General features: G+C 46.3%; 1 protein-coding gene across 6 annotated transcripts in view; it reads right to left on the bottom strand.

Moving 5' to 3' along the window:
* Positions 1-27,303, bottom strand: part of LOC137421773 (nuclear receptor coactivator 2) — a 298,535-nt gene that overhangs the window by 79,774 nt on the left and 191,458 nt on the right. For 5 of the 6 annotated variants that reach the window (XM_078773318.1, XM_068108162.2, XM_068108161.2 and 2 more), the window contains exons 2-4: positions 12,660-12,815; positions 6,243-6,343; positions 4,946-5,121 (exon numbers count right to left, since the gene is read on the bottom strand). In XM_078773318.1, coding sequence (XP_078629444.1) covers positions 4,946-5,121; positions 6,243-6,331 — 265 coding nt within the window. In that variant the 5' untranslated portion in view covers positions 6,332-6,343; positions 12,660-12,815. The remainder of the gene's footprint in view (positions 1-4,945; positions 5,122-6,242; positions 6,344-12,659; positions 12,816-27,303) is intronic. The other variant, XM_068108164.2, reaches the window with a different exon arrangement.

Raw genomic sequence — 27,303 nt, 5'->3', positions numbered from 1 at the left:
ATGTCGGCCAGGTGAGGCCGCAGGTGGGCTCTGGGAGCCGGTAGAGTTGTGGATGGGGCCCGAGGATCCGGAGGATGGACCCGGGTAGCCCAGTGCCAGAGAGGGCACCGAGTGGGGAGAGTGCCAGAGGGCCTTCCCCAGGTAGTTAGGTTAGGGCAAGGAGCAGGTAAGCTCGGAGGCAACTGCAGTGGTGGAGGTGTGCAGGTGGGTAGACCCACTGGGAGAGGTACACGCCGCAGCCCAGAAATTGTGCGAGGGCACCGGGAGATGAATCGGGGGAGTGAGACCCCAAATTGAAGAGCACCACAGTTTGGCCAATGGGAATTGGTTTTTAGAACCCATAGTGTAAGAGGGCCAATGGTTTGGCCGGAGAAAGACCCCGGGTAGTGTAAAGTTGTTAAAGTCATTTAGGAAATAGTTAGGATTGATGAACCTGTCGCACCATACGCAGCCACTTACCTGTGGTGATGATGATGACTCCACACCTGTGTTTTCTTTGTTTTGTTGCAGGAAATGAGAATTGCTGTGTGGATTGGTGAGACGCATCACGACGTGGATGAGACATTGGGGTGATTCCATCTCTCCCTCCCTAGGAGGGACTGATGATGAATTGGTGATGGCAAATTTTGATGTGCAGTTGGAGATGGCAAATTTTGATGAGAGTTGAAAATGGCAAATTTGATTGGTTAGGAGGGAGAGAAGACGAATTTGGTATATGGGAGGAACGGGGAAGACAGTAGGGATGTTTGTTGATTTGTAAAGTAGATGTTTATGAGTAGTGTTGTGTTGTGTGGATACAGTAAGGGGTAAGGGAGGGGCCATGTAGGTTACCTGGTGGGGGGGGGGCGTACGATAGGAACGTACCTGTCTCACCTGGTTCCCATGTGCCCCCAGTGTGCATTACCTTATATTGCGTGCACTTTTGCGCCCTTACCACCTTACTCACTTGTTTCTTCTTTTGTCTCCCACCTCCGAGGATCTGGCTTTGGGGTAGAGAGAGAGGAGAGAGAGGTGCTGGCTGCGCAGTTGTGGGCCTGCACTTTCGCTGTTCGCTGCCTGGATCGGTACACCATATGGACCGCAATGTTTGTGGCCACCCACAATGGACCGCAGTTCGTTTGCGGCCAAGCACCACCCGGGGATGGACCTATGGGTCAACGTGGCACCTATGCCATACAGGTGAACCACTTTTAGTTAACACCACCAAGTGCACCACAAGAAGAGCAAGAGACACCTGCAGGGTTAGGGGTTGTCGAATTTATTTTTATTTCATTGAACAATGGTGACTGCACCGATTGGTGGTGGGGTGGTGCTGTTGATGCTCGGAAAGGGTGCTCTGCACGTTATTAAAGGCCGTCGGCCACAGAGCACTCGTGGGTTGGTGTATCGATGTTGGCAAGCGCGCTCTCTCTCTATGCATAACATCTGCATGTGTTCCTCCAAAAACAGGTCCTGGATCGTAGTGTAAATAGCAGCGTAGTCTTGTAAATAATGCTCCCTACCGGCTGTATGTTTAGTTTGAGGATTCTTTCCGGATTCGGTTATCCTGTGGGTGTGTTTCTGAGAGGAGAAGGGTGCAACGTCGCAGGGGGACATATTTACTCATTTGTGAATATCTATAAAACTGTCGCACTCAGGGTAGAGTTAATAGTAGAGGGAACTACATTGCGTGCCACACTAAAGTAGGTAAAAATTTATCGGGTCGGGACGCCCCGAGGGTAGAGAAGGGTGCAATGTTGCGAATATGGAATTTGACCTCCATATCCGCTTGTAAATATTCCCCTATCTTCTCCGATACTCCCCAACTCTCCCCTTACCCCATTCCCTAGTCCCATTGTCTGTAAACAACACCCATTAGAGCCGATCTTCCCCTTCATTCCCCCATTAAATGTCGTGCCCAGGTCCCCCGCACCACACGTAGACAATTATAGGACATCTTGCTAGTTATTCTTAATCTATGTCAGTTAAGGACTTGTTTCCATTAATTATGACTCTTCGTTGCACCAGAATGTGATGATATGGCACCAGTAGGAGTTTAGGACCTTCCCATACCTCCCCGCATCTCTTCCCATCATCTCAAGCTCCAACAACAACCACAACAACAGCGGCTTTGCGTCCTCACTCCGGCTCGGTTGGCCGCCATTGAACATGTGCTCGACGGGGTTACCCAGAAGGGGGCTCCCTGTCGGCCCCTCGTCAAGGGCGGAGCCGGTAACCCCCGCACCCAATGAGAAGCCATGGGCCGATGCCATATGGGGCGGAGCTAACGAGCGAGGGCGTGACTCCCCGCCGGATATACGCGGCCCCGCGCCGGATGTGACGAGAGATGCGCCCCGAGCTTGGAAGGACAAGACGCCACCCTCCCGAGCGCTGAGCGACCTCCCCGGCATCTCCACCAAAGTCGCGACCCACGAGCGCTGAGCGACCTCCCCGCATCTGCTGGACACCACCGTACGTGATTCTGTCCCGGAGCCAGGTGCACCTGAGCCATCGACTGCCGCTTTCCTTGCCATCAAATCCCGTGTGAGTCAGCGTTGTCCCGTTTATCTGTGGTCTGTCTAGGGTTAATATAAGGTTGTGTCTAAGTGCCCACCTTCCTATGTTTCCCTCTTGTCCCTGTAATCTAACCTTTTCCGCCTTAATATAACCTCCTCCGGAGGTCTTGAGAACTGAACCCCTGGTGTCGTATTGTGTCATTATAACCCAGCCGGGTGTCTTCTCTTTCCTATTGAGCCAGCGTAGCGCGATTAGTCAACATTCGGGCACAATCGGGTAACTTGTACGGATACGGCGGCCATCCCGCTCGGCCCACCATACCATCAAAGTCGTATCTGTAACAATATTGCACTGTAGTACGGAGTGAACTCAATTCAATGCACAATGTGCGCTGAGTGGGTTCATCAAAAATGTAGTGGTCTGAGAGGGTCATTAACCAGTGTGGCAGCTACATTCAAATGTAAGGTGTGCACAGAGGGAGCTGCAGATGGAGGAAATGTTGAGTTGGATCTTGGAGACGGCGTGAAGCTGGAAGGTGTGAAAGCATTTTGTTACCTAGGAGACATGCTGAATGGAGAAGGTGGATCAGACTCGGCAACGGTTGCTGGAGTGAGATGTGCACGGAAGAAGTTTTGGGAACTGAGTGGCGTGCTGATGAGGAGGGGAGTGTCGTTGAAGCTGAAGGGAAAGATGTATGCTGCATGTGTGAGAAGTGTTATGATTTATGGGAGCGAGACATGGGTAATGAACATAGAGCAGCAACGAAGGTTGGAAAGGGTGGAAATGCGAATGGTTCGGTAGATGTGCGGAGTATCGTTGAGAGAGAGGAAGCCAAATGATGAATTGCGAAAGATGATGGGAATAGAGCCTGTGATGGATGCTGTGAAGAGGAACAGGTTGAGATGGTTTGGTCATGTGTTGAGAAAGGATGAAAGTGACTGGTTGAGAAGAGTGATGGAAATGAATGTGGAAGGAAGTAGAGGACGGGGAAGACCGAGAAAACTTGGCTAAAGATGGTCGAAGAAGAAATGCGGGCCAGGGGGTTAACAAGGGGAGATGCAGAAGATAGGGCAAACTGGAGAACATTGTCATGGGGGCCGCAAGGCATGTCATGGGGACATGGGGACCCCGCTCTTGCAGGGAAAATGGCCTTTTAAAATGCCAACACACAGTAAACATTGCAGAGCGGCCTCCTGCTACGGCGAACAGGTACACTCTGCAGACGAATCACGCATCACGTATGTTAACCCGAAGTGAGATTGATTGAATAATTAATACATTAAACTAGACTCGGTGGCATTAGAGCTTCCGCTGTGGGTCTGGGAGGGTGGTATTTTAAAAGGATAGAGCACAGACAAACAACCATAGGTTGACAACAATTGCAGAGGCTTGATGAGCCAAATGGCCACCTTCTGTGTTGAAATTCCTTGTAAGGGATGGCACATTATTATTACACCCTCTCCTCCTCCCCCCACCCCCCCCCCCCCTCCACTTCCAGGAATTCAGGTGGGAAAATTAAATAAATGCTTCATATGCCAAATAAAAGAGAAAACGTAAAGAAAATGAATGAGAATTGTTAAAAAAGCAAACACCAAAGTTGTGGCTTTTCTCCAAGTGAACAGTCTTGGGGCAGCGTCTCGAACATGCCGACCATTTTATCGCAAATCAATCGAGCACCATGCTCCTCAAACACTGTGCCCCTCGGGGGACAGGAGAGCGTTCACATGAGGAGGTTAAGCACAACAGTTAGTGACCGCTCGTCTTGACCTTTCCACAACTGGATAGGAGACCAGGCGGCAGAGAATCTGCCTAAGTTCGTGGTTGGCAACGGCTGCGGAGGAGCAGCTTTGAAGTGATTAAGTGTGTCATGCTAGTTCAGACTGTGACAGCCATGGAGCGGTCACTACTTGGTGCCTAAATTGTGTCTGCATCCTCAATGCCGCGACACAACCAAGTGCCCATTTTAGTTGGTGATGGTGAAGTTGGTGAAGTTTGTGAAGTAGGTAGGGAAAGGAATCATTGTAATTTTGCCTCTCATGAGAATCCAGTGATGGTTTGGCCTCTCGATAAAACGTCGTTTGGTTCGCAGGTCTACGACCAGTTCAGTGATGGCTCGATTTACCAGTACATGGTAATTCTTAATCAGGAGACCAAACTTTATACCTGTCTAAAAAATATATAGTTCAGGCTAACAGAATGAATGAGGAGAGAGTAAGGAGAAGAAGTGAGAGAGAAGAGATAAGAAAGAATTGAGAAGATGGAAATAAAAAGAGGATGAACCACACAAACAAAAAACTGAAAGAAAAGAAGAGGAGGAAGGGTCAAAGGTAATGAAGTGTGAGCAAGACAGCAAAAACATTTGGGGATGAGGAGGAGGGGAAAAAAATCAGATACAAAGAAAGATACAAAGTTTTCAAAGAACAGAAACCTAATGAAACAAGAAGCGAACCTTGTTCCTGACGCTTCAGTTGGCGGATCTGCAGTACCGTCTCGCGAAGAACAGCACACGTGTCTGGTTTAACGTTCCCCACAAACTCAGCCAAGTTAGCCGACACAAGCTCGGCAAGCTCCTCCACATAGCGCTGTTCCTGCTCCCGCCGCCGCTTCTCGGCAATCCACTGTGACCTTCATGTGTGCAAAAACAAAACAATTTGAGCAGAGGTGCCGGCAGAGTTCGGTGGTAGCCTTATGGTAAGGACACCAAACTGGCATCTAAGTTTTGGGTTCGAATCTGATTAGAGATGCGCTGATGGAAACCTTGAAAAGTTAAAAGGGATTCTGTATATCTCAAAACAATTTCCATATTACATTTTGGAAGTAAAAACCCAGCTGGTTCACAAATGACCTTCAGGTTGGGGAGCAACTGGCTTGCCCCACCTGGTCTGGTTGATATGAGGCCACTCCACACCTCACGGATGACTCTTTAACATCTCATAGCAACATGTGAAGGGTACCACAAAATGATTGGGGGGAGGGGGGAATGGGAATGAACAGCATTAGAAAGGAAGGGTAAGGAGGAGGAACATGCAAAGGATGAGGAAGTTTTAAGCACAGGAGGTGAGAAAGAGGGAAGCATAATGGGGTAAGGAAAGAGGAAGCAAAAGGAGGAGACAAAATTAAAATAAATAAAATACGATCACAGATGGAAGCTCGTAAAAGAAGCAAGTAAAAAGAAAGCAGGACGAAAGTGAAGGGGTTGCGTCGAAAGATAAAATGGAGAGTGGAAAAAGAAGGGCACAACCAAGGTAAAGCAAGCAAAGGGAGAGGGGGAATTTCAGGAGGGCCAACACAAAGGAAAATAAAGTCAGAAATAAGGGGAAGAGGGAAGGAAGGGCCAAAGAGGGGGGGCAGCAATCAGGAAACAATGAAAGGGAGGGGAGGTTAGAGAGGAAGAAGGGCAGGACAGAGGGAATAAAGGTGGGGCAGCACAAAGGAAATTGCACTGGGATGGTGGGTAGGTGAGTGGGTGGGTGGGACAAGAAGAACAAGATATAATGAGGAAGGCTTCTGAATGTGGAAACGAAAATGACAAGATTAATGACAGGAGCGGTACTGAACACGTATTTCTGTAGAGAGTCAGAAAGACAAGGAAATGGTTTTTATTATTATTATTATTAATACTATATATTAAATATTTATGACCAAAGAAGAGAAGACCAACCAAGATGCGAAGAAGAGTTTGAGGAAGCAATGCTTTCAGTAAACACATCTGAATTCGTAGCAATGACTTGGCTTTGGTAACACACCTGGGATCCAAACTTTCTCCAGGAGAGCCTTTGCGTTTTCGTTGCTCTGCACCAGGGGTCTCCGGCCCAGGTTCCCTCACACCACTCATTGTGCCAAACAGCTGAGAGAGCAGGGGCGAGGGGGCAGAACAATTGCAAATGAGGGGAAGATTCGTTTACGTGTGGGAGAGAAACAAGTGTGTCATTGAAAATGAGGACGATGGCGAGGAGGAGCAGGAGGACGAGGTGGGGTGGAGGAGGAGGAGGAGGAGGAGGATGATGAGAGGGAAGAGGAGGAGAAGATCGAAGAGGAGAGGGTGGGAGGAGGTTGGGGAGAGGCGGGAGGAGGAGGAGGAGGACGACGAGGTGGGGTGGAGGAGGAGGAGGAGGATGATGAGAGGGAAGACGAGGAGAAGATCGAAGAGGAGAGAGGGGAGGAAGTTGGGGAGAGGAGGGAGGAGGAGGAGGAGGGGGAGGAGAAGAAGGAGGAGAAGGATGATGATGAGAGGGAAGAGGAGGAGAAGATCGAAGAGGAGAGGGGGGAGGAGGTTGGAGAGAGGAGGGAGGAGGAGGAGGGGGGGAGGGGGAGGAGGAGGGGGGGGAGGGGGAGGAGGAGGGGGAGGAGGAGGAGGATGATGAGAGGGAAGAGGAGGAGAAGATCGAAGAGGAGAGGGGGGAGGAGGTTGGAGAGAGGAGGGAGGAGGAGGAGGAGGAGGAGGAGGGGGAGGAGGAGGAGGATGGCACTGGATCGGCCTGATGAGGCAATTCAGTTGCAAGTGCTTTGCAATAAACATGCCTCTTGTGTCAAAGGATCACCAATCATGTGACACTATGCTTGTGGTAGCGTGTGTAGGTAGGTATGTCAATTCCACTTTAAAATCACAATAATTAACAGGTTTACAACAAAATTGGACGGAGACAAACAAATTGCAACAGTCATTGAGGTTGTGTGCGACAACGTGTGCACATCACTGCAGGTACAATTCCTAAGGAACGAACTGTGGTAAAACCACCACAAAGAAAATTTATGGTGAGAGAAAAAAGAAAAAGAAGAAGCACGCAAGCAGCTTGTAGTGGATTCGAAAGTGGAAAAAATAAAACCTGCTCGACAACCCACGCTGACCGCTTTGTGGTGCCCACCGGCCATTTCAAAACGCCCAAAGTGATGGCGGAGTGACACTGAAAGTGTCAAGCAGCTAATGCCACCACGTAAGGCCAGCCAGTGCATTAGAATTGTTAAACATGACTGCGACGGGAGCAATGGAGACGGATTACATCGCCTGCTAGCAAAGCAACATGGTCGTTTGGCGATTTATTTTCTGGGTGATGTCGTGGGCAGCCACCGCAAGTTAAACACAACGCGGACTCACCACGTCACTGCTTCCCAAATCGGACAACGACACGGACATCGACCGCACGAGGGTGGAACGTGCGAGCCGTACTTTGATTATTCGATTGTGTTGTTCATAGCCAATGAGAAGATTGGGTAATTGTTAGTTGTTCTTTAAAATAAAAAACAACAACAACAACAACCAAGTTTAAAGTGAACAGGTAAAATTGATCAATTGGCATTCGTGATGACTGATGACAAAAGGAAGGGGGAGATGGGGAGTTTGGGGGATGACAAAGAAAGGAGCGATTGGAAGCGACGGTCATCCCCCACCCTGACCCATGATCTTTATGACTCCCATTAACCTTCCCTACCCCAACCTTCTGACTTGTTGGTTTCAGTGTCCTGCCTCCCCCCAGGCCCTCTCCCTCCCACACATCTCCCGATGTCCCTGCTCTCAAATGTTGTGTTTGTGTGCTTCCTCCCCTTCTCTCCCCATCTTGTCGACCGCTCCCCTTTTTATATACTTTGTTTGCTTGTTTGTTTGATTTGTTTGTTTGATAAATATAACCTTGTTCTTCCATGAGCCTCCATCTTGTAAAGTGAGGTTTGAGGAAATGGATGGAGGTGTCCAGACACAGAACTGGGGGAAGTTATTAAAATTTGCAGGACCGACAACCAGAGACCAAGACACTTACCCGAACGTGCATCACTGGTCTTTGCTTTGGGGTGCGGTGATGCTAAATGCTAAAAATCAACAAGCAACATGGATAGAGAGTTTCACCCTGGAGCCTCAAACGGTACTTGGGCCAAAACGCCATTTATATTTTCCATCGCCACCACAGTTTGTACAAAGGTGGCCGACACATGCTCTGCAAGTGGGGGAAGTGGAAGGGCGATATGGCGAGCACATTTTCTAGCCCTGCACTATGCTCCACCTGCAACAAATAGAATCAAAGTAACGACAGTCGAGGCTGGAGTTGCTTTCCAATGAAGATCCTCATTATCTTGATGCGGCTTCAGTACTGACATAATGTATTGCACAGTCATGCCCTCTTTGGCCCGGTTACAAGTGTGACTGTATTCCGTGTTGGCGCTTCGATCTTCCACCATATTTTGCGTCGCCTGTTAGCGCACACTAGTTACAATCAGCATGGATAAAACGAAACTCGGGCTAGCGGCCGTGTGTGTGTGTGTGTGTGTGTGTGTGTGTGTGTGTGTGTGTGTGTGTGTGTGTGTGTGTGTGTGTGTGTGTGTGTGTGGAGGGGGGGGAAGGGGAGTCGAGGGAGGCAATAGATGACATGGAGGGGGGAGGGACGACATGGAGGACAGTACGGACGTGGAGGGAGTTGATGGGTACAGACGTGGTGGTGGACGAGAAATATGAGTGTGGAGGGGCGAGGGGTACGTACGTGGAGGAGGTAAGGATGTGGAGGGGCAGGGTGTGTACGGACGGGAGGAGTGGATGGGGTATGGACAGGTGGAGGGCAGTGTAGGGAGGAGGGGAAGGGAACAGACATGGAGGGGTTAGGGACGTTGAAGGAAGATGGTTACGGACCTGGAGCGGGGGAGAGGGCATGGACCTGGAGCGGGGGAGAGGGCATGGACCTGGAGCGGGGGAGAGGGTATGGACCTCGAGCGGGGGACGGAGTACGGACGTGGATGGGGGAGAGTGTACTGACGTGAAGGGAGGGAAGGCTACAGATGTGGAGGCAGTACAGATGTGGAAGGGGAAAGGGGTATGGACACGGAGGATGGGAGACGTGGAGGGAGGTTTGAGGGTGTGAACGTGGAGGAAGGGTTTGGGACGTAGAGGGGGGAAGGGTACGGATATGGAGGGTGGAGGGGTGGGTATGGAAGGGATGGCTGAAGTGGTACCGTACGGACAGGTGGAGGGGGTGTAGAGAGGACGGGGAGGGGTACGGATGCGGAGGAGGGAGGGGAACAGATGTGGAGGGGGGGGGGCTACGTTAATGAGGGGGTATAATTACGGACTTGGAGTGGGGGGACAGGGCGGGCATAAAGGGACGTTGAGGGAGGATTGTGGATGTGGAGGGAGGGTTGGGGACATGGAGGGCGGAGGGGGTACAGACGTGGAGGGGTGGTGGGTGGGAAGGGAGGGGTGGAGGGGTATGGACAGGTAGAGGGGGATTTATGGGGGAGGGGAAGGGTGAGGAAATGGTGGAGGGGAGGTGTACGGATGTGAAGGAGGGAGGGTAACAGATGTATAGGGGAGAGGGGAACAGACATTGAGGGGGGAGGGGTACAGACGTGGATGGGGAAGTGGTACACATGGGAGAGGGGAGGAGGGTTAGGGACCTGCAGCTGGGTAGGGGGTATGGAGGGTAGAGGGGGGATGGTGCATGGACATGGAGGGAGGGGGGCGGGGCTGGGGACGGGAAGGCAGTGTTGGTGGTTGGGTCGTGGAGGCAGTGTTGATCATGGGGACGAGGAGGCAGTGTTGGTCATGGGGACGTGGAGGGAGGGTTGGGGGCGGGGATGGGGACGGGAAGGCAGTGTTGGTGGTGGGGACGTGGAGGCAGTGTTGGTAGTGAGGACGTGGAGGGAGGAGGTGGGGATGTGGTGGGAAGGTGGGGATGGGGACGTGGTGGGGACATGAAGGGTTGGTGGTAGAGTCGTGGATGTTTCCACACATTCTCAAGTCAATTATTTATTCATTTTACATTTGTAAAGCCATTGCCAGACAAAATACTGCAACTAACAAAGGGGTACACATCGCAAAGAGCACAAAGCTGTTTGAAATAAAATGTGCAGGTAACACGTACAAATGAATTATACAAAGGATATACACGTAAAAGTAACACAAAGCAACTTTAATGACTGTGATAAGGTAACGGTTCACTCTTAGGTGTGTGTGTGTGTGTGTGTGTGTGTGTGTGTGTGTGTGTGTGTGTGTGTGTGTGTGTGTGTGTGTGTGTGTGTGTGTGTGTGTCAACGGCTTGTTTAAATGTTTGGGCAAAAGAGAAAACTCCCAAAAATTCCTAACTCATCCACATAAAACAAAGTCATGGGGCAAGCCTCACACAGCAAAATAGAATTATCACAACAGTGTATCCTTCAGCTGTGACCTTTCAAATCTAAAAACCCATAACCTAAAGAATGCGCAGAAGATGGCCCTTGCCGCAAAGCAATTATTGTAACTGATCCAAACATCTGAAAGCCTCTTGAATTGTGACATCAGCGAATGTGCAACCACCCACCCCAACCGCTCTCCCCCCAACTTCCTTGCCAAATGGTACATTCTGGAACACACACATGGGCTTTTTAAAATGGCTCTGTATGTTTTAGCACAAATTCCCTCCACTTGTCCCAAGGCCTCTTCAGTAGATTTCATTTGCTGAATGAGCAATTTATTCACACAACTATGCTATGGATCAACAACTATGAGAGCAGACAAATAGCTCAGTTGAGAAATTCTGATGGGTTTGATGCATAGCGGATAAGGCCAAAACTGCTGTCTGAAGCAGTGAAAGAATCAAGTGCTACATCGGGAAGCACCACCTTTCAGAAGTGCTCCGGGGTCGAGGTTAAAGAGGAGGTCCTTCGGCCGAGCATCCTGCCTACAAAATCAAATGTTCGTTGTTGTCTGCCGGTCTAATTACATCTATTCCTGGTTTACAGCTGCTGTGCTGACCCCGTGGGACTTTGGAGTGAACATTCATTGGAAACCAGATCAGATCAAAAAGCACAGTCCGCAAAGGTACCGAGCAATGTTTGTCTTCAACTCTGCACATCACATTTCTCTTCCATAAAAGTCCATCAGGTTTCATTCAGTATTATCAAGTAATTGCAGTCCATCAAACTGGCCTGGAAGACAGGCTCCTATTCCAAAACAAAATTTCATTTTAGCTCAAATCAGCAGGGCACGGGGAGGAGTGCAGACATGCCCCAATTTCTTGGTGTTGGCCAAGCGGATATGCCACATGGGGGCAATGGATAGAACCCACGAGTCAGTTTCCCATCTGTTGGCCTCCGATAACAAAAGGTATGGCAAATCGCAGTGAACGCATTTCAGCGCCCAATTTGAATCCTCGCAGGCCGACATGCACACAGCTGTTGCCTGCCTCCCATGTGGCGGGTGCTAGGCAAGAGGCAACGTTCAGCCCCATTAACCACCATGGAAAGCATTACCTTGCAATTCACCTGCTCATAACCAAACCCAGTGGTCTATTCCAAGGGGAAGCAGTATGCTTTGCACAAGATCTCCATGTGGTCCGGGCATTGAGGATTCCTGAGCATCGTGAACATAGCCCCAAACTTGGTGCACATACAAATCGTGGATCGGGTCTCAGACGATTACTCCTTTCCAAACACGACATTTCAAGCTCCCAAGTTTCCTCTCCCAATATTTCTACAGGCATTGTCTTCAGCAAAGCTATCCAGCTTCTCTCTCATGATGAATAATGGCGAGGCATCATTTTAAAATGTGGCCGGATTCAAATTTCTTGCATACACTTTGGACACATCTATTCAAAGCAATGATGAAATACCAAGTCCATAAAGCAACAAGCGTTACGCCTAGGTCCCTCATCGGTGAAGTGATGTGAGTTGACAAAGTGGAAGACGCAAGGCGGCCATCTTGGATTTTGACGTGGCGACCCAATTTTCAATAGCGTTCTTCCTTATGCCTAGACACACCCACACACCAGATTAGAAGTTGGTACTTCGCTTATTTTTCAAGATATTCCGCTCACAAGGTTGACATACATATGGTGGCGGCCATCTTGGATTTTGATGTGGCGACCCAATTTGCAATAGCGTTCTTCCTTATGCCGAGGCACACCCACACACCAGATTAGAAGTTGGTACTTCGCTTATTTTTCAAGATATTCCGCTCACAAGGTTCAGACATACATGGCGGCGGCCATCTTTGATTTTGACGTGGGTTGCACCCACACACCAAATTAGAATTCGGTCCTTTGCTTACGCACGCACGGAGGGGAAAACCATAGTCCCCCTTTCGCTCCGCGGTGCGACGGGGGACAAAAACTCGTCGAACATCTCAGATGACAATGGAAAGGAGGCAATGAAACAAATACAGTAACTACCGCGCAAAAGGTCCACAAAAAAATGTCAAAGAAACCCACCAGCAGACGCCGTTTGATGAAGTTCACATGCAGACACCAGCTAATTTAGAAAGATAACCTCTCCACCTCCTTATCTCTCCTTCATGGCGTTCCCCTTGACCGGCAACAATGCAGCAGAAAGTGGAAGTTAGTTTCCAGGAAGGAGAAGGAAATCAGCTGTGGGAAAGATCATGATGGCATACAATAAATGTCAAATCTTTCCTTGTGCTCGAGTCATACCAAGCGAACTCATAATCAGCCCAGCATAATTCATTCAGTTAATCATATTCGTCACATCTGCTTCGATTAGCGACAATACTTGGGGATTTTTCTTCCAACGTTTCAAGTGGATCAATGAGCCATTGAAGAACATGGTCGTGGATTTATCAATATCCTGACTAAGTTTGGACATTTCCAACAGCAAGCTGAACTGACCTATAACAAAAACTTGTCATGCATAAATTAATGATTTTTAAATATGCAAGCAGACACAAGGCAGCTGGCATCAACAGGGATCAAAACAGCATCCTTTCGAAACAATCGACAGGTGTAAATGCAACCCTGCTGCCTTGCTGGGGAGAATCTTTGTTGTTGTTGTTCAAAAGGTCCAAAAATATCCACTAATCCGACATCAAAAGTTCGGGCCATAAGGCTGGCTTGGGCACTCAACCTTCGCATCGTTAAGGTCAAGCTCTCGAAAGGTTGCTGCAGCCGTTTAACACTTCGTGACCAAAACTAAGCAAGCCAATGTCAAACCCAGTGCTGCACAGAGAATCAATGTGAATCGATCCGATCTACTGGAGTCAATGCCCCACGGGTGGATTAACAACAGCCGCAAACGCCTCCACATCCTCAGATTGCTCGTTAGCATCCCTCCTGCCTATCATCCCGTTCATGGTCCAAACCCAGAAAGCACGCCAAGTCACTGGCTTGCAACTGCTCACACCAAACAATATTGGCGTAAGCTGGACAATCGTACGTCAACACAAACAAGAGTTACGGAAGAGATGAAACTGAACAAAACATAAGCTGCACCAAAATACGGTAATTGTGGTTGTACAACACAAACACACACACAGACCAACACACACAGACCAACACAAACAGACCAACACAAACAGAACACAAACAGAACACAAACAGACCAACACACACAGACCAACACACACAGACCAACACACACAGACCAACACACACAGACCAACACAAACAGACCGACACAAAGACTGATACACACAGACCGACACAAACAGACCGACACAAATCAACACACACACACAGACAGACCAACACACACAGACCAACACAAATAGACCAACACATACCAAATACTGTCGGAACCCGCTAGTCGTGGGTTCTGCTATTTGCGGGTTCTGCTATTCGCGGGTTCCAAAATTTGCGGGTTCCACTATTCGCGGGTTGATAAAATGCGACCTGTTTCTCTTTTCGTGGAAAAGTGTCCCGCAAATTCGCGTTTTTTTTTGGTATTTTCGGCTGTGTTCTGTAAAATCGCGATCCCCCTCCCCAACCCCCCCCCCAAACCCCTCAATTCGTGGCCATGTTCAGTGAATTCACGTTTTTTTCGGGGGTGCAAAAAATAATATTCACGAGCTGCTAGTTCCACACATTTAGAAAACCCATCTTTCACCAGCCATGCATAAAGCAGCTGGACATATGCAAAAAAACATCTTCTACGAGCCACGAGCATGACCTGCTTATACTGTACAGTGCAGTACCGTACATTCACTGCTGCGTGCTTTGCGTTTTGATAACTTTCGCGACTACAAATTTTAGCCACACTATAATCGAAAGCTTTGCAGGATAACCCACCAGATGTGTAAATAAGTCAACTCCGCGAAATACAGAATGCAAACGCTTCATTAAATCTATTACAATTTGCAATTTACAGTAAAGCATCATAAGAGATGTTACACAATGAAAACGCTTCGGGGGATGTTCCATCAGCGACGAAAACATGTCAACACCACAAATTAAAGAATGCAAATGCTTCATTAAATCTATTATTGAAATTAGCAGATAGGCTCAATACTGCATAATCCGATAACATCCCCCACAAACAATGGGCAGAGTACCTCCCACAACTACCCACAATCCTTGCAATCCTACATATACAGATTGTGTCCTCAATCTCAAACATTGTTCTCGTCCCGTTGCTTCGACCTGTGTTTTTTGACTCTCGCTCTGCTCATCTTTCAATTATGGCCCCCAAGCGCAAGACCAGTGCCGGAGATGTGTCGACTACCAAGAGGCAGAAGAAAGCGATGAGCCTGAGCCAGAAAGTGCAGCTGCTCGACCTGCTTTTGAGAGGAGAGAGTGCGCCCCGCAGGGAGCAGGCATTATGGCGTCAACGAATCCACCGTTCACTGCATAAGGAAGAAGGAGAAGGCGATGCGTGACTATTTCAGTGAGCACTGTATCGAGTACAAAGGTGGTCACCCATGTCCGGGATGTCCACATAGAAAGGATGGAGAAAGCTCTCAGCATATGATCGAGAACACACAAAAGAGTGTCCTTTGAGTGGATCTCTCATTCATGCAAAGGCCAATCAGATTTACAATCATTTGTGTTTATTCATCAGGCCTAGGGCTCACCGTCGGGCAGTGTTGGAAGGATTTCAACATTGCCCACTGCATCGGCGCCACCGAGGAGTCGATGGATGAGGTGAGAGCCTCCACCATCAACGCATGCTGGCACAACCTGTGGCCACAGGCAGTCAGAAACTTTACTGGCTTTCCCGATAACACTGAGGAGAAGCATGTGATTGTCGGGTTGGCACGGCAGTTGGGAGGGGAAGGATTTTATTACATGCAGCCCGAGGAGTTGGAGGATCTCATTGCCTCACATGGCGACAACCTCACCGAGAAGGAGTTGGAGGCCATTATAACTGTTTCCGAGGAGGAGGAGGAGGCGGACAGTGACGACGAAGAGGTGCCGAGGTCAAACCTCACAGTCCAGTTCCTGGGCGAGTTGCTGCATGACATGCGGGAGCTTGTTGACAAGTTGGAAGATGCTGAACCAGTCATGTAGAGGTACTGCACCTCAAGTTTAAGAGGGGCTTTGATGATTTGCTTCTCCCCTACAAAGAGCTGCATTGAATAAATAGGTAACTGGTGAGTACCATATATTGGTACCTGGTGTTGAATGGTACCTGGTGTTGTGTTTTTTTTTTTTACTTTCATGGTGCGGTCGGGTTAATCACTTTTAATAAACTAAGCGCATTCCTTCAATAAATTGGAAATGGTACCTGGTGTTGTCACTTTTATTTTATTTTTTTTGTAAGCATTTTTTGTGAAACTGGAATCAAGTGCATTTGTGGTCAAAAACATTTTAAGCTTAAAAAAATTTCCTCTATGAATCAGGAACTGCCAGGAACCTATAACGTATCCCCCTTTTCCCCATTGAAACAATGCCACGGCATACATTCACGGATTTTCATCGACCTTCGCGGATTATCGTCGACATTCTCGGGATTTGCCTCACCATTCGCAGATTTTGCCGAGCCATTCACAGTTTGGTCTTCTCTATTCATGGATTTTCGTGACTCGGGAACCCAACCCCCCCCCCCTTTTTCCATTGAAACAATACCCCATTATTCGCGGGTTTCGCTATTTGCGGATTTCCCAGGAAAGTATCCCCCGCGAATAGCGGAGTTGGAGGGTACTTCAAGAATACTATGTGCTGCTTCCTTGCTTTAAGCTCACTCAGCATTTAAAAGGATAGAGCATGGACAAACAATGCTGGAAAGGCAATGGCAAACCACCCATTATAACCCTTGCCAAGAGACTACTTCGGCGGCAGCAACAACTCTCTATAAAGAGTATGTACAGTGCATTCAGAAAGTATTCAGACCCCATCACTTTTTTCACATTTTGTTATGTTGCAGCCTTATGCTGAAATCGTTTAAATTCATTTTTTCCTTCATCAATCTACACTCAATACCCCAAAATGACAAAGAGAAAACAGGATTTTAGAAAGTTTTGCAAATTTATTAAAAATAAAAAACTGAAACATCACATTGACATAAGTATTCAGACCCTTTGCTATGACACTTGACATTTAGCTCAGGCGCCTCCCATTTCTCTTGATCATCTTTGAGATGTTTCTACACCTTGATTGGAGCCCACCTGTGGTAAATTCAATTGATTGGACATTATTTGGAAAGGCACACACCTGTCTATATAAGGTCTCACAACTGACAATGCATATCAGAGCAAAAACCAAGCCATGAGGTTAAAGGAACTGCCTGCAGAGATCAGAGACAGGATAGTGATGACTGATGAGGCACAGATCTGGGGAAGCCTACAAAAAAATTTCTGCTGCATTGAAGGTTCCCAAGAGCACAGTGGTCTCCATGATTCTTAAATGGAAGAAGTTTGGAACAACCAGGACTCTTCCTAGAGCTGGCCGCCCGGCCAAACTGAGCAATCGGGGGAGAAGGGCCTTGGTAAGAGAGGTGACCAAGAACCCGATGGTCACTTTGGCTGAGCTCCAGAGATCCTGTGTGGAGATGGGAGAAACTTCCAGAAGGACAACGATCACTGCAACACTCCACCGATCTGGGCTTTAAGGCAGAGTGGCCAGACAGAAGCCTCTCCTCAGTGAAAGACACATGAAAGCCCACTTGGAGTTTGCAAAAAAGCACCTAAAGGACTCTCAGACTGTGAGAAACAAGATTCTGTAGTCTGATGAAACCAAGATTGAACTGTTTGGCCTCCATTCTAAGCGTCATGTCTGGAGGAAACCAGGCACCGCTCATCACCTGCCCAACACCATCCCAACGGTGAAGCATGGTGGTGGCAGCATCATGCTGTGGGGGTGTTTTTCAGCAACAGGGACTGGGGACTGGTCAGGGTTGAGGGAACAATGAACGGAGCAAACTACAGAGATGTCCTTAATGAAAACCTGAAACAGAGTGCTCAGGACCTCAGACTGGGCTGAAGGTTCACCTTCCAACAGGACAATGACCCCAAGCACACAGCCAAGACAACGCAGGAGTGGCTTAGGGACAACTATGTGAAGGTCCTTGAGTGGCCCAGCCAGAGCCCTGACTTGAACCCAATCAAACATCTCTGGAGAGACCTGAAAATGGCTGTCCACCAACGGTCACCATCCAACCTGACAGAGCTCAAGAGGATCTGCAGAGAAGAATGGCAGGAAATCCGCAAATCCAGGTGTGCAAAGCTCGTCGCGTCATACCCAAGAAGACTCGAGGCTGTAATCACTGCCAAAGGTGCTTCAACTAAGTACTGAGTTAAGGGTATGAATACTTATGTCAATGTGATATTTCAGTTTTTTATTTTTAATAAATTTACAAAACTTTCTAAAATCCTGTTTTCTCTTTGTCATTATGGGGTATTGAGTGTAGATTGATGAGGGAAAAAATGAATTTAAACGATTTCAGCATAAGGCTGCAACATAACAAAATGTGAAAAAAGTGAAGGGGTCTGAATACTTTCTGAATGCACTGTGTGGTGCATCCAAATAATAACAATAAAACACCCACACACATTCAAAGGGTTATGGACTGATTTGGACGAAACTTGGTGGACAGGATGTGTGTATGATAAGGGCGAATTGATTAGATTTTGGTGAAGATCGAAGACTTTTTAAAGACTTTTTAAAGTGATTTTTCACCATTGGGAGGTATAGCATGATATTTCAAAAAATGGTTGCCAAGATGACAAAACTAGGACGATGAGTGGGTGGGTGATAAGACCAAGCCAATTAGATTTTGGTTCAGATCTGGATCCAGATCTGGCTGATCAGTGATGGGAGTCCTCCCAGACCCTGATGGGAGTCCTCCCAAAACCTCCCAGACCCTGATGGGAGTAATAAATAATTATAAATATTATTATTCATATGTTTGATTCCTTCTGGGTGAGTGACAAGGAGTTGCCATGGCCTTCCAAGGCAATTGTTTGAGAAAAGAGAAACCCGGATTTCAAAAACAAATAAATAAACCGAGTTGGCACGCCAAAGTTGTTGAAGTGCTGAAAACGCAACCTTATTAGCACACCTTGGTCTTCATTATCGATCATGCTACCGAAGAAAGCATTCCAAACTTGCATTCTCAGTCTTTGTTGAGGATTGGTCCTGATCGGAGTGGGTATTATAATTTTCGTCAATATTTGAGGATTTAGTTTTCCAATTCAGACTTTGTGTCATGTTCTTCTTTTGTAGCAACTAAACAAAATTGTTCATAGAAATATCGGACTTGGATCTTTGCATTGTCCCACCACAGCTACTGGTTAATAAACGGATTCTTACGATTTAGAAAGCAAGACCATACATACATTTTTCACAATATCAACAATTTTCATATTCTCCTGACAAATCTCACACTTTCACCCCCTCTCTCCAAAAGGACCATCTGGCAAACCCTCCCATCTACTTTCTTAACAACCCTCTTCAAGGCAGTCATTCAAACATTTGGGCCTCACTATCAGCCATGATCTTTCTTTGTGGAAACCGCACCTCTAAGTTGCCTGCCAAAGCGAGTCACCAACTGGTAATCCTATGTCATGCAAAGTCCTTCCTTGGCACACCTGACCTCATATCCACTTACAAGGCCTTCATCCACAGCTTCATGGAGTACTGCTCTTCTCTGGGTTGGCTCCCCTGCCTCACACCTTGGCCAGCTTGATGTTGTGGAAACCGAGGCCTTCAAAGATCATTGGGATCTCCTGCAATGAAGCTGAATCTATGGGCTCTATCACTTTCACATCACAGACAGGTCGTTAGTCTCTCTGTCGTCCACTGCCTCCTTTCTGAACTTGCATCCTCTGCCTCTTTCCAGGGTTTGTCCCCTGGGTTTATCCAGCTGCATGTGGTCTGCTAGGAGCCCCCTTCTTGTGAAACACCCAATATCCAGGATCACTGCTCACCTTCACTCATTTCTTCCTCTTTTTCCCACCTGTGGGACCAACTTCCACATTTTCTTCAATCTCATCTAACTTGTCTACCCCATGTGTTCTCCCCTAGCCCTCATTTTACCCCCACATTCATTATTTCTCCAAGTTTCCCTCTATTTTGTTACCAAGTCCTGCTGTTGGTGTGTTTTCACCCTCTATTTCTACTGTTCCTTTTGTTCTGTTACATATGGATCCATTCAATGTTTAGCTCCCCCACAAGCCTCGACAATGTATAGAACAAAAAGCAACCCCAAAGGAGGGAAAAATCGAACATAGCAAAACTTATTTAGTTTTCAAAATGAACAATATTTTGGAGAGAAGTGGAATGGACACACAAAGTGATTGGGTGATGGTCTGAGAAACAGAAAGGAAATATTCCTGCAATACGTGACTTTCAAAATGACGTAATCCGCCCAGCATACTCAGTGCGCATACGCAGAAAGCCGCTAGTAATGGTGTCCATTGGAGCGGCTGGATGTATATCACGCATGCCAAAAAGGACTGCAACATAAAATGGCTCGCACATCTTCTAAAATGAACCGAAAATACTTGAAAACGTACCTACGAGAAAGGAGTGTGCCTCTGCACAACGGACAATTTGGAAAACTTTCTAATCAACTTGTTCATTATGTTTAAAAGATTATTTGAATTAGATTTCATGCGAGCAACGGCAGGTTAAAAGTGCCCGGCGAGTAGAACAGAGTCACTGCAAAGACAGCGCACATGCAAAAGGTCTCGTTTAGCATTCACATTCTGTGGGAATGTTCTGTTGTGAGATGAAGTCAGTGACCAATTGTGTGATGTGAGGGCACGCGTTATCCTGTTGAAGTGTGATGTGACGTCCATGAACGTGAAACTTCATGCAACCGGATACCTGTCAAATTGCCATTAATGACCTCCAGCTGGGTTCTGTGATGTGCGGTGATGCCTCCTCATATCATCATGCTTCCACTGCCGAACGACGAACGTTGTGCAGCACATGTGTCAACGTAATGTTCCCCTTCGTGTCGTTAAATGCGACAATGGCCATCACCACTGTAGAGATGGAACCTCAACTCTTCTGTGAAGAGGATCTTGTCTCCTGGACCTCATATATTGTCTACACCAAGCTAGGCTTGCATGTTGATGATATGGCAACTAAATCTGACGTACAGCTGGTTGTCATGGTCAGATGTTATGCACGCGTAACCGATTCCTAAAAGTTCTGGCACCGATTGGTCAAAAGCCAGGCACACTGTGAGCTGTCAAACTTGCTGTCTAGAACCGATTCCTAAGGTGCATCAACCGGATATGGTTATCCTGCCGAGGTGACGTCACACCTGGTCGCCCAGAACATGGACAGTCTAGGATTTTGTCAGTTTGTTGATAACGTCTCCAGAGTGACATTATCAACGTCACCAAGTTGCTTTTCAATGAGAAATTTCGTCTTTTGCATACGTTGTGTTTCGCATGTAGGCCAATGCATGCCTAAGTGTGTGAGCTGTCTCTCAGATGGACGATAAAGCTGGAGGACCAGTCTGCTATGAGCACTGGTCGTTGGTAGACGTTAAAGACCCCATGGTGTCTAACGAAGAGTCGGTGACTTATCAGGTGCCCCATGGCTAAATTTCAATTTTCTGCCTAAAACTTCCTGCAGATAGCAAGTGGTTTGGTCTTCTCGAATATCCTTTAACGTCAGGTTACACTACTTGCTGTCTCAGATTGTAGTTGTAGTCTGATTTAGCATCTCCAAAACTACAAACAAATTCCCTTTCCCAAGTTATTCGCATGCCACATGTGAAGGACAATCTTTGACAATGAAGGGCAACCATAATGAGTCTTGTAGGTAACCCATACTAGATGTCTCAAGGGCATGTGTGAGATAGAGCCACAAAAGCAGGCACGCGCACACGCACAACTACCAGGAGGCCTCGAGTAGTGCAAGTCACGTTCGTGAATCTCAATGGGGCATGTGTGTTGGGGAGTGTTAAAAAAAACAACAGCAACTCCTAACAAAGGGTTACAGGGCCCCAGCAGAGAAAGGTCTGAGGTCTGTGCAGAAACACCAGGCAGCTGAGGTGCTTCCTGCTAAGATATACGGCTGCACCTTCCCCAAAAAGAGGCAGAGTTCCGCATCAAAGTGCAAAGCTACAATGGTGCTGCCTGTTTCAAAGGAAAGATCTAAGCAGGACAGGAAAAAATAATATTGAAAGCTGTAATGCTGAGGGAAGGGATCCTTCTACACAGAAGGTGCTCCTTCTACACATCCTTCTACACATCACACAGATGATGTCAGACACATCACACAGATCTTCGACACAGAGGCATCCTTCTACACAGAAGGTGCTCTGCATCTGAAGCGAGGAGTCCGGGCGGTGAAGGAGACCGATTCATGGCTACAACACAAACAGATACAAATGATAATGGGTAGAAGGCCGAAGAGGTACAGAGGTGAACTCCCTCAAAACCGTTAATACTCCTTCCCACATGTCCATTGAGGTCTCCTCCTACCACAACAACTTCCTCATCTTTCACGTTTTCCATCAGCTTCTCTATCGAATTGTCAGTGATGAACATGGAGAAAGGTTTCACCAGAAAATTGTCATCATGAATACTCGATATCAAGGCCGATTCAACCCAAACATGATGGGCGACGACTGTTGGACTTTACAGCGTGAAAGTGATTGCTCCTACAAACGCAAAAGTAAAGTTCAGAAGCACTTTTAATGTGATGTAAATAAAAACTTAAAGTTCATATTATGTTTTGTGATATTTTATAAAGTTCATATTATTTTTGGAGATTTACTTTTTTTTTATGTGATGTAAATAAAAACTTAAAGTTCATATTATGTTTTGTGATATTTTATGAAGTTCATATTATTTTTGGAGATTTACATTTTTTTATGTGATGTAAATAAAAACTTTAAGTTCATATTATTTTTTGTGACAATAAATAGACTTATTGAGACTTAATCAAGAAATTCGCATGCTCTAAAGATTTTTTCCACACTTATGATGTACTACGTCAAGGTTACGTGATAGCGAAATTTTAAGGTCAGATTCGGATTCGTGGGCACCAAATTAGTGAGAAACAGTTGAAAATAGTCAGAACCAATTTGGCTATTGACCAGTGTAACTGATGCAGAAAGTATAAGACAGCAGCTTGCAAAGATAGGAAACTTCAAAAGCCCTGGCCCAGATGGGATCCCAAACTTCTGGTTAAAGCAATTTGATGATCTCCATGTTCACTATGCTCGAGCATTCAATAAACTTATCCAAGAGGATCAGGAAATTTTCACCTTGATTCACCCCAGATCCACCTTGTTTGAAATTCCAACTTCTTTCCTGGAAGTCCTGGCAGTGTCCATATGTTTTATACCTCTCCCACCGCCCCCTTCCCATGCCCCCCCCCCCCCAAAGCCCTCGCCCTCTCTCAGATCTCTCGATGTCTCCATGTCTCTCGGTCCCTGCTCTCAAATGTTGTGTTTGTGTCCTTCCCCCTCTCTCCCCATCTTGTCTACCGCTCCCGATGTTATATGTTTTATGTGTCGGTTTGTCTTTCTGTGTGATTAATGTTCGCTCTTTCACGAGCCTCGATCTTGTATACAAATGGCTCAAAGAAGGGAACACCTTCCTCATCCGAAAATCGGAAGAGACTCAAATACCGGCCAAGAGCCTGTCTACCAACAACATACAAACTTAACAGGAATCATCACAGAAACAAGGTACCACCACCTAGCACAACAACAAGGCCGAGAGGCAGAACAGAAGGGATGTGCAAGAGAGGATGTTATGGAACAATAGACTACCTATTACTAAACAAGGCTGTGCTCAAACCAAATTGTCTACCGGATGGATATATATATATATATATATATATATATATATATATATATATATATATATATATATATATATATATTGTGGATATGAGGATTGTGTTTTTTTATTGTGTTTTTTATTATTAGTGCTTTATTCTGGACCCTCCTTACTCCAGTTATGTATAAAGGTCAAAGGGCGTCCCATAATTAGGTCATAAACAATCACGTCAGCCAATCATAGATTTCCCCCTTGTTGATAGTTATATCTTTATTATGTGTATTAGGGTAAGGCCTTCTCTTCCATTAAGATGACACTCCATTGCACCAAGTGAAACAAGATAGATTCCCTTTCATCCCCATTCCCAAAATCTCCATTTCCAGCTACATCCCCTCCAAGTCTCCATTGCCAACCGCACTGGGCAGTTTGCCAGGTTTGTTACAGCGGTGGGTTGCTGATTTCGCCCCAAAGCCGCCATTAAGCATGTGCTCAGCTCGGGGAAGAAGGGCGTGCCCGCCCATCGTCATCAAAGGCGGAGCCAGAGGGCCGTGCCGACCAATCAGGGCCGAGGCGAGCTGACCGATGGGCGTGTCCTGAAGGCCGGCGGCTTGATCGCCTGAGGCGCTATAAAAGCGCGCGCAAGAAGCAAGGAGTTGTTGTTGAGTTGAGTGGTTGGACCAAGCAAGGACGTTGTGGAGTTGTTGAGTTGAGTGGTTGGACCAAGCAAGGACGTTGTAGAGTTGTTGAGTTGTTGAGTTGTTGAGTTGGGGAGTTGTTGAGTTGAGTGGTTGGACCAGATGAGCTTTGACAGAAGTGGTTGGACCAGATGAGCTTTTACAGAAGTGGTTGGACCAGATGAGCTTTTACAGAAGCAGATGAGCTTTGACAAGACGAGAGAGACGAGTCCTGAAAAGAGCACGCGACGTAAACACAGCCGCAGCAGCAGCAGCCACAGCAGCAACAACAGCAGCTTGGGGCCTGGACAGCAGTTTTGAGCAGGGCCGCGAAGGAACGGCGGCTGCTAAACGCGCCGATCGTGCGGCAGTATCCGTTGGACCTTCCTCTCCCTCCAGCCATCCACCTCCTGCCTTTCCATCCTTTTGTGTATGTGAGTTTGTTCTGTGTGTCTTGTCCCTGGGTTAATTAAGACTGTAGGTAAGCTAGCGTTGCACTGTGTCTCTGAATTCTTCTGTAAATTATTTTCTTATCTTTCCTTCTTCCTTGGTTACTTTGAGCGTGTAAATAGTAAGAATAAATTTAGTAGTATTTCCAACCTTTTTGTTTTTGTCTTCTTCTTCTTCACATCCGTGTCGCCTTTGTCTTTTCCCTATTGACTACCTGTGGCGCGATCCGGCCAACGTTCGGGAATCGGGTGAGTCGGGGTAACTGTTCGGCCGCGGTGCCATCCGCTCGGCAAACACAACATCTTATCCGCGGTCCGTAACAATATATATATATATATATATATATATATATATATATATATATATACAGTGAAACCTTGACTTACGAGTGCACCAACTTACGAGTTTTCCGAGATACGAGCCGTCGCTCGGGCGGTTTTTTGCTTTGAGATGCGAGCCGAGATCTGAGTTACGAGCTTACGCCACCCGCCACGAGGTGGCCCAACGAGCGTTCTGGTCACGTGGTTATCTTGCCGTGCAAGCATCTCTGCCGTATATCACTGCTGCTTTGTTTTCGCATGTTGGTTATTTTGGAAAATTTCTTAGTTTTAACCATGGGTCCTAAGAAATTGAGTGCCAAGGGCAGTACTGAGAAGAAGAAGAGGATGATGTGCTTGGATATAAAACACGCAATCGTCGAAAAACATGAGCGAGGTGTGCGTGTTGTCGACTTGGCGAGGCAGTACGATCGTAGCAGTACGATCGAAACATTTTGAAAGGGAGGAAGAAACAAACCTCGTTGGACAGGTTTTTATTGAAACGCCCTGCAAGTGAAAGCGAGGAAAGGCAAAAGTCATCTCCTCCACCTCCGCCAGCATCTTCGTCTGATCTTCAAGGTAAATACACTTAATAAAACCAGTTTATTTCTTTACATTGTGGCGGACACGGAAGCTCACTGGCGTGGTGACATCATTCCGCGCACCAAGTGGGCGGGGGCCACGCCGAAGGGTAGGCGTGGCCTCAGGATATACACCGGGCACGCAGCCCGGACCGGAGCGCGCCAGTGATACAGTGAGCTCTTGAATAAAGACTCTTACAAATTACCGCGTTGTCCGCTTCCTCCTTGTTTACAAGCAGCGCGCGTAACGCCGCTTATTATGTACAGTATATACGAGGTCGTGCTTGTTTATACATTATTTGTTATTTATAAAGTACATTTTTCTTATTTAAAAACACGTAACAAAAGTAATTGGTGTGGTTTTTTGGGGGCTGGAACGGATTAATAGCATTTCAATGCATTTTAATGGGGAAATTTAATTTGAGAAACGAGCAAATTGAGTTACGAGCTCGGTCACAGAACGAATTAAACTCGTAAGTCAAGGTTTCACTGTATATATACAGTATATACATATATATATATATATATATATATATATATATATATATATATATATATATATATATATATATATATATATATATATCTATATATATATCTATATATATATATATATATATATCTATATATATATCTATATCTATATATCTATATATCTATCTATATATATATATATATCTATATATATATATATATATCTATATATATATCTATATATATATATATATATATATATATATATATATATATATATATATATATATATATATATATATATATATATATATATATATATATATATATACAGGATACAATAAAAAAAAGCTTTTGACAGTGTCCTACATTCATGGATGATAAAGTGCATACAAATGTTCAAGATAAATCCCCAAACAATCAAGCTGATTGAGAAAGCCATGGATCTATAGAATACCACACTAATACTGCAGCACTTAGAAGGAAAGATTGGAATAACAATGAGTAAAGATATGACGTGGGATCTTCTAAGGAGACCGCCTTTTTCCTCTCCTGTTTTGCCTGGCTCTGGATCCACTAAGTAACCTTATTAATGAGCAAGGACACAGATACACCGAGATATCCCATAAAATAACATCCAAAGGAACAGGAAAGGTGACACATCTTCAGTACATGAATGATTTAAAACTCTGCACCGAACAACAAAAAATTAGCAGAACAACTGAAATTAGTGAAACGGATCTCCGACGAGATCCAAATGGAATTTGGCCTAGGTAAGTGTAGCAAATGCATATTCGTGCAAAGTAGACCAACAAAAACAGGCAACATTAAAATTGACCTAGATACAACAATACAGGAGCTGGACAACAAAGCATCTTACAAATACCTTGGAGTAGAAGAGGCTCAGCAAATTTGTCATACAAAATGCACCCAACAATGAACAAAGAATACCTGTGTGGAACAAAGGCTGATCCTGAAAACATATCTCACCCCCAAGAAACAAAAGCAAAGCCATAAACCAACTCACAGTACCAGTGTTCCAGTAGAGCTGCAGAATAGTAAACTGGCCACAAGCGGGAATATACAAACGAGATATCAAAACAAGGAAACTCATCACTATCCACAAAATTGTCTGCAAAAATCAGTGCATCCCAATAGTGTACCTGCCGAGGAACGAAGGAGGTGGCAGCCTGATGGGACTCGATCAAATGCACAGAGTGACGACTGTCGGATTAGCAGAGTACGTGCAAAGCTCAACAGACTACTGAATACAATTTGTGTACAGGCAAGAACACAACAAACCAGAAAAAATGTCTCTAACTTACCTTGCAAAAAAGTTCCAAAAACAGGTGCAATTCGAAGATGTCACACACTAAACTGAATCAGCAATGAAAATAGCCCCAACAATAGCAAAAAAGACAAAAGAAAATACAAGATGA

This window comes from Myxine glutinosa, chromosome 2, assembly GCF_964187855.1.
Source record: "Myxine glutinosa chromosome 2, kmMyxGlut1.1, whole genome shotgun sequence".
In the NCBI taxonomy this organism is placed as follows: Eukaryota; Metazoa; Chordata; class Myxini; order Myxiniformes; family Myxinidae; genus Myxine; species Myxine glutinosa.
Note: the sequence above shows the minus strand (reverse complement) of the source record. Positions and strands in the feature narration are given on the sequence as shown.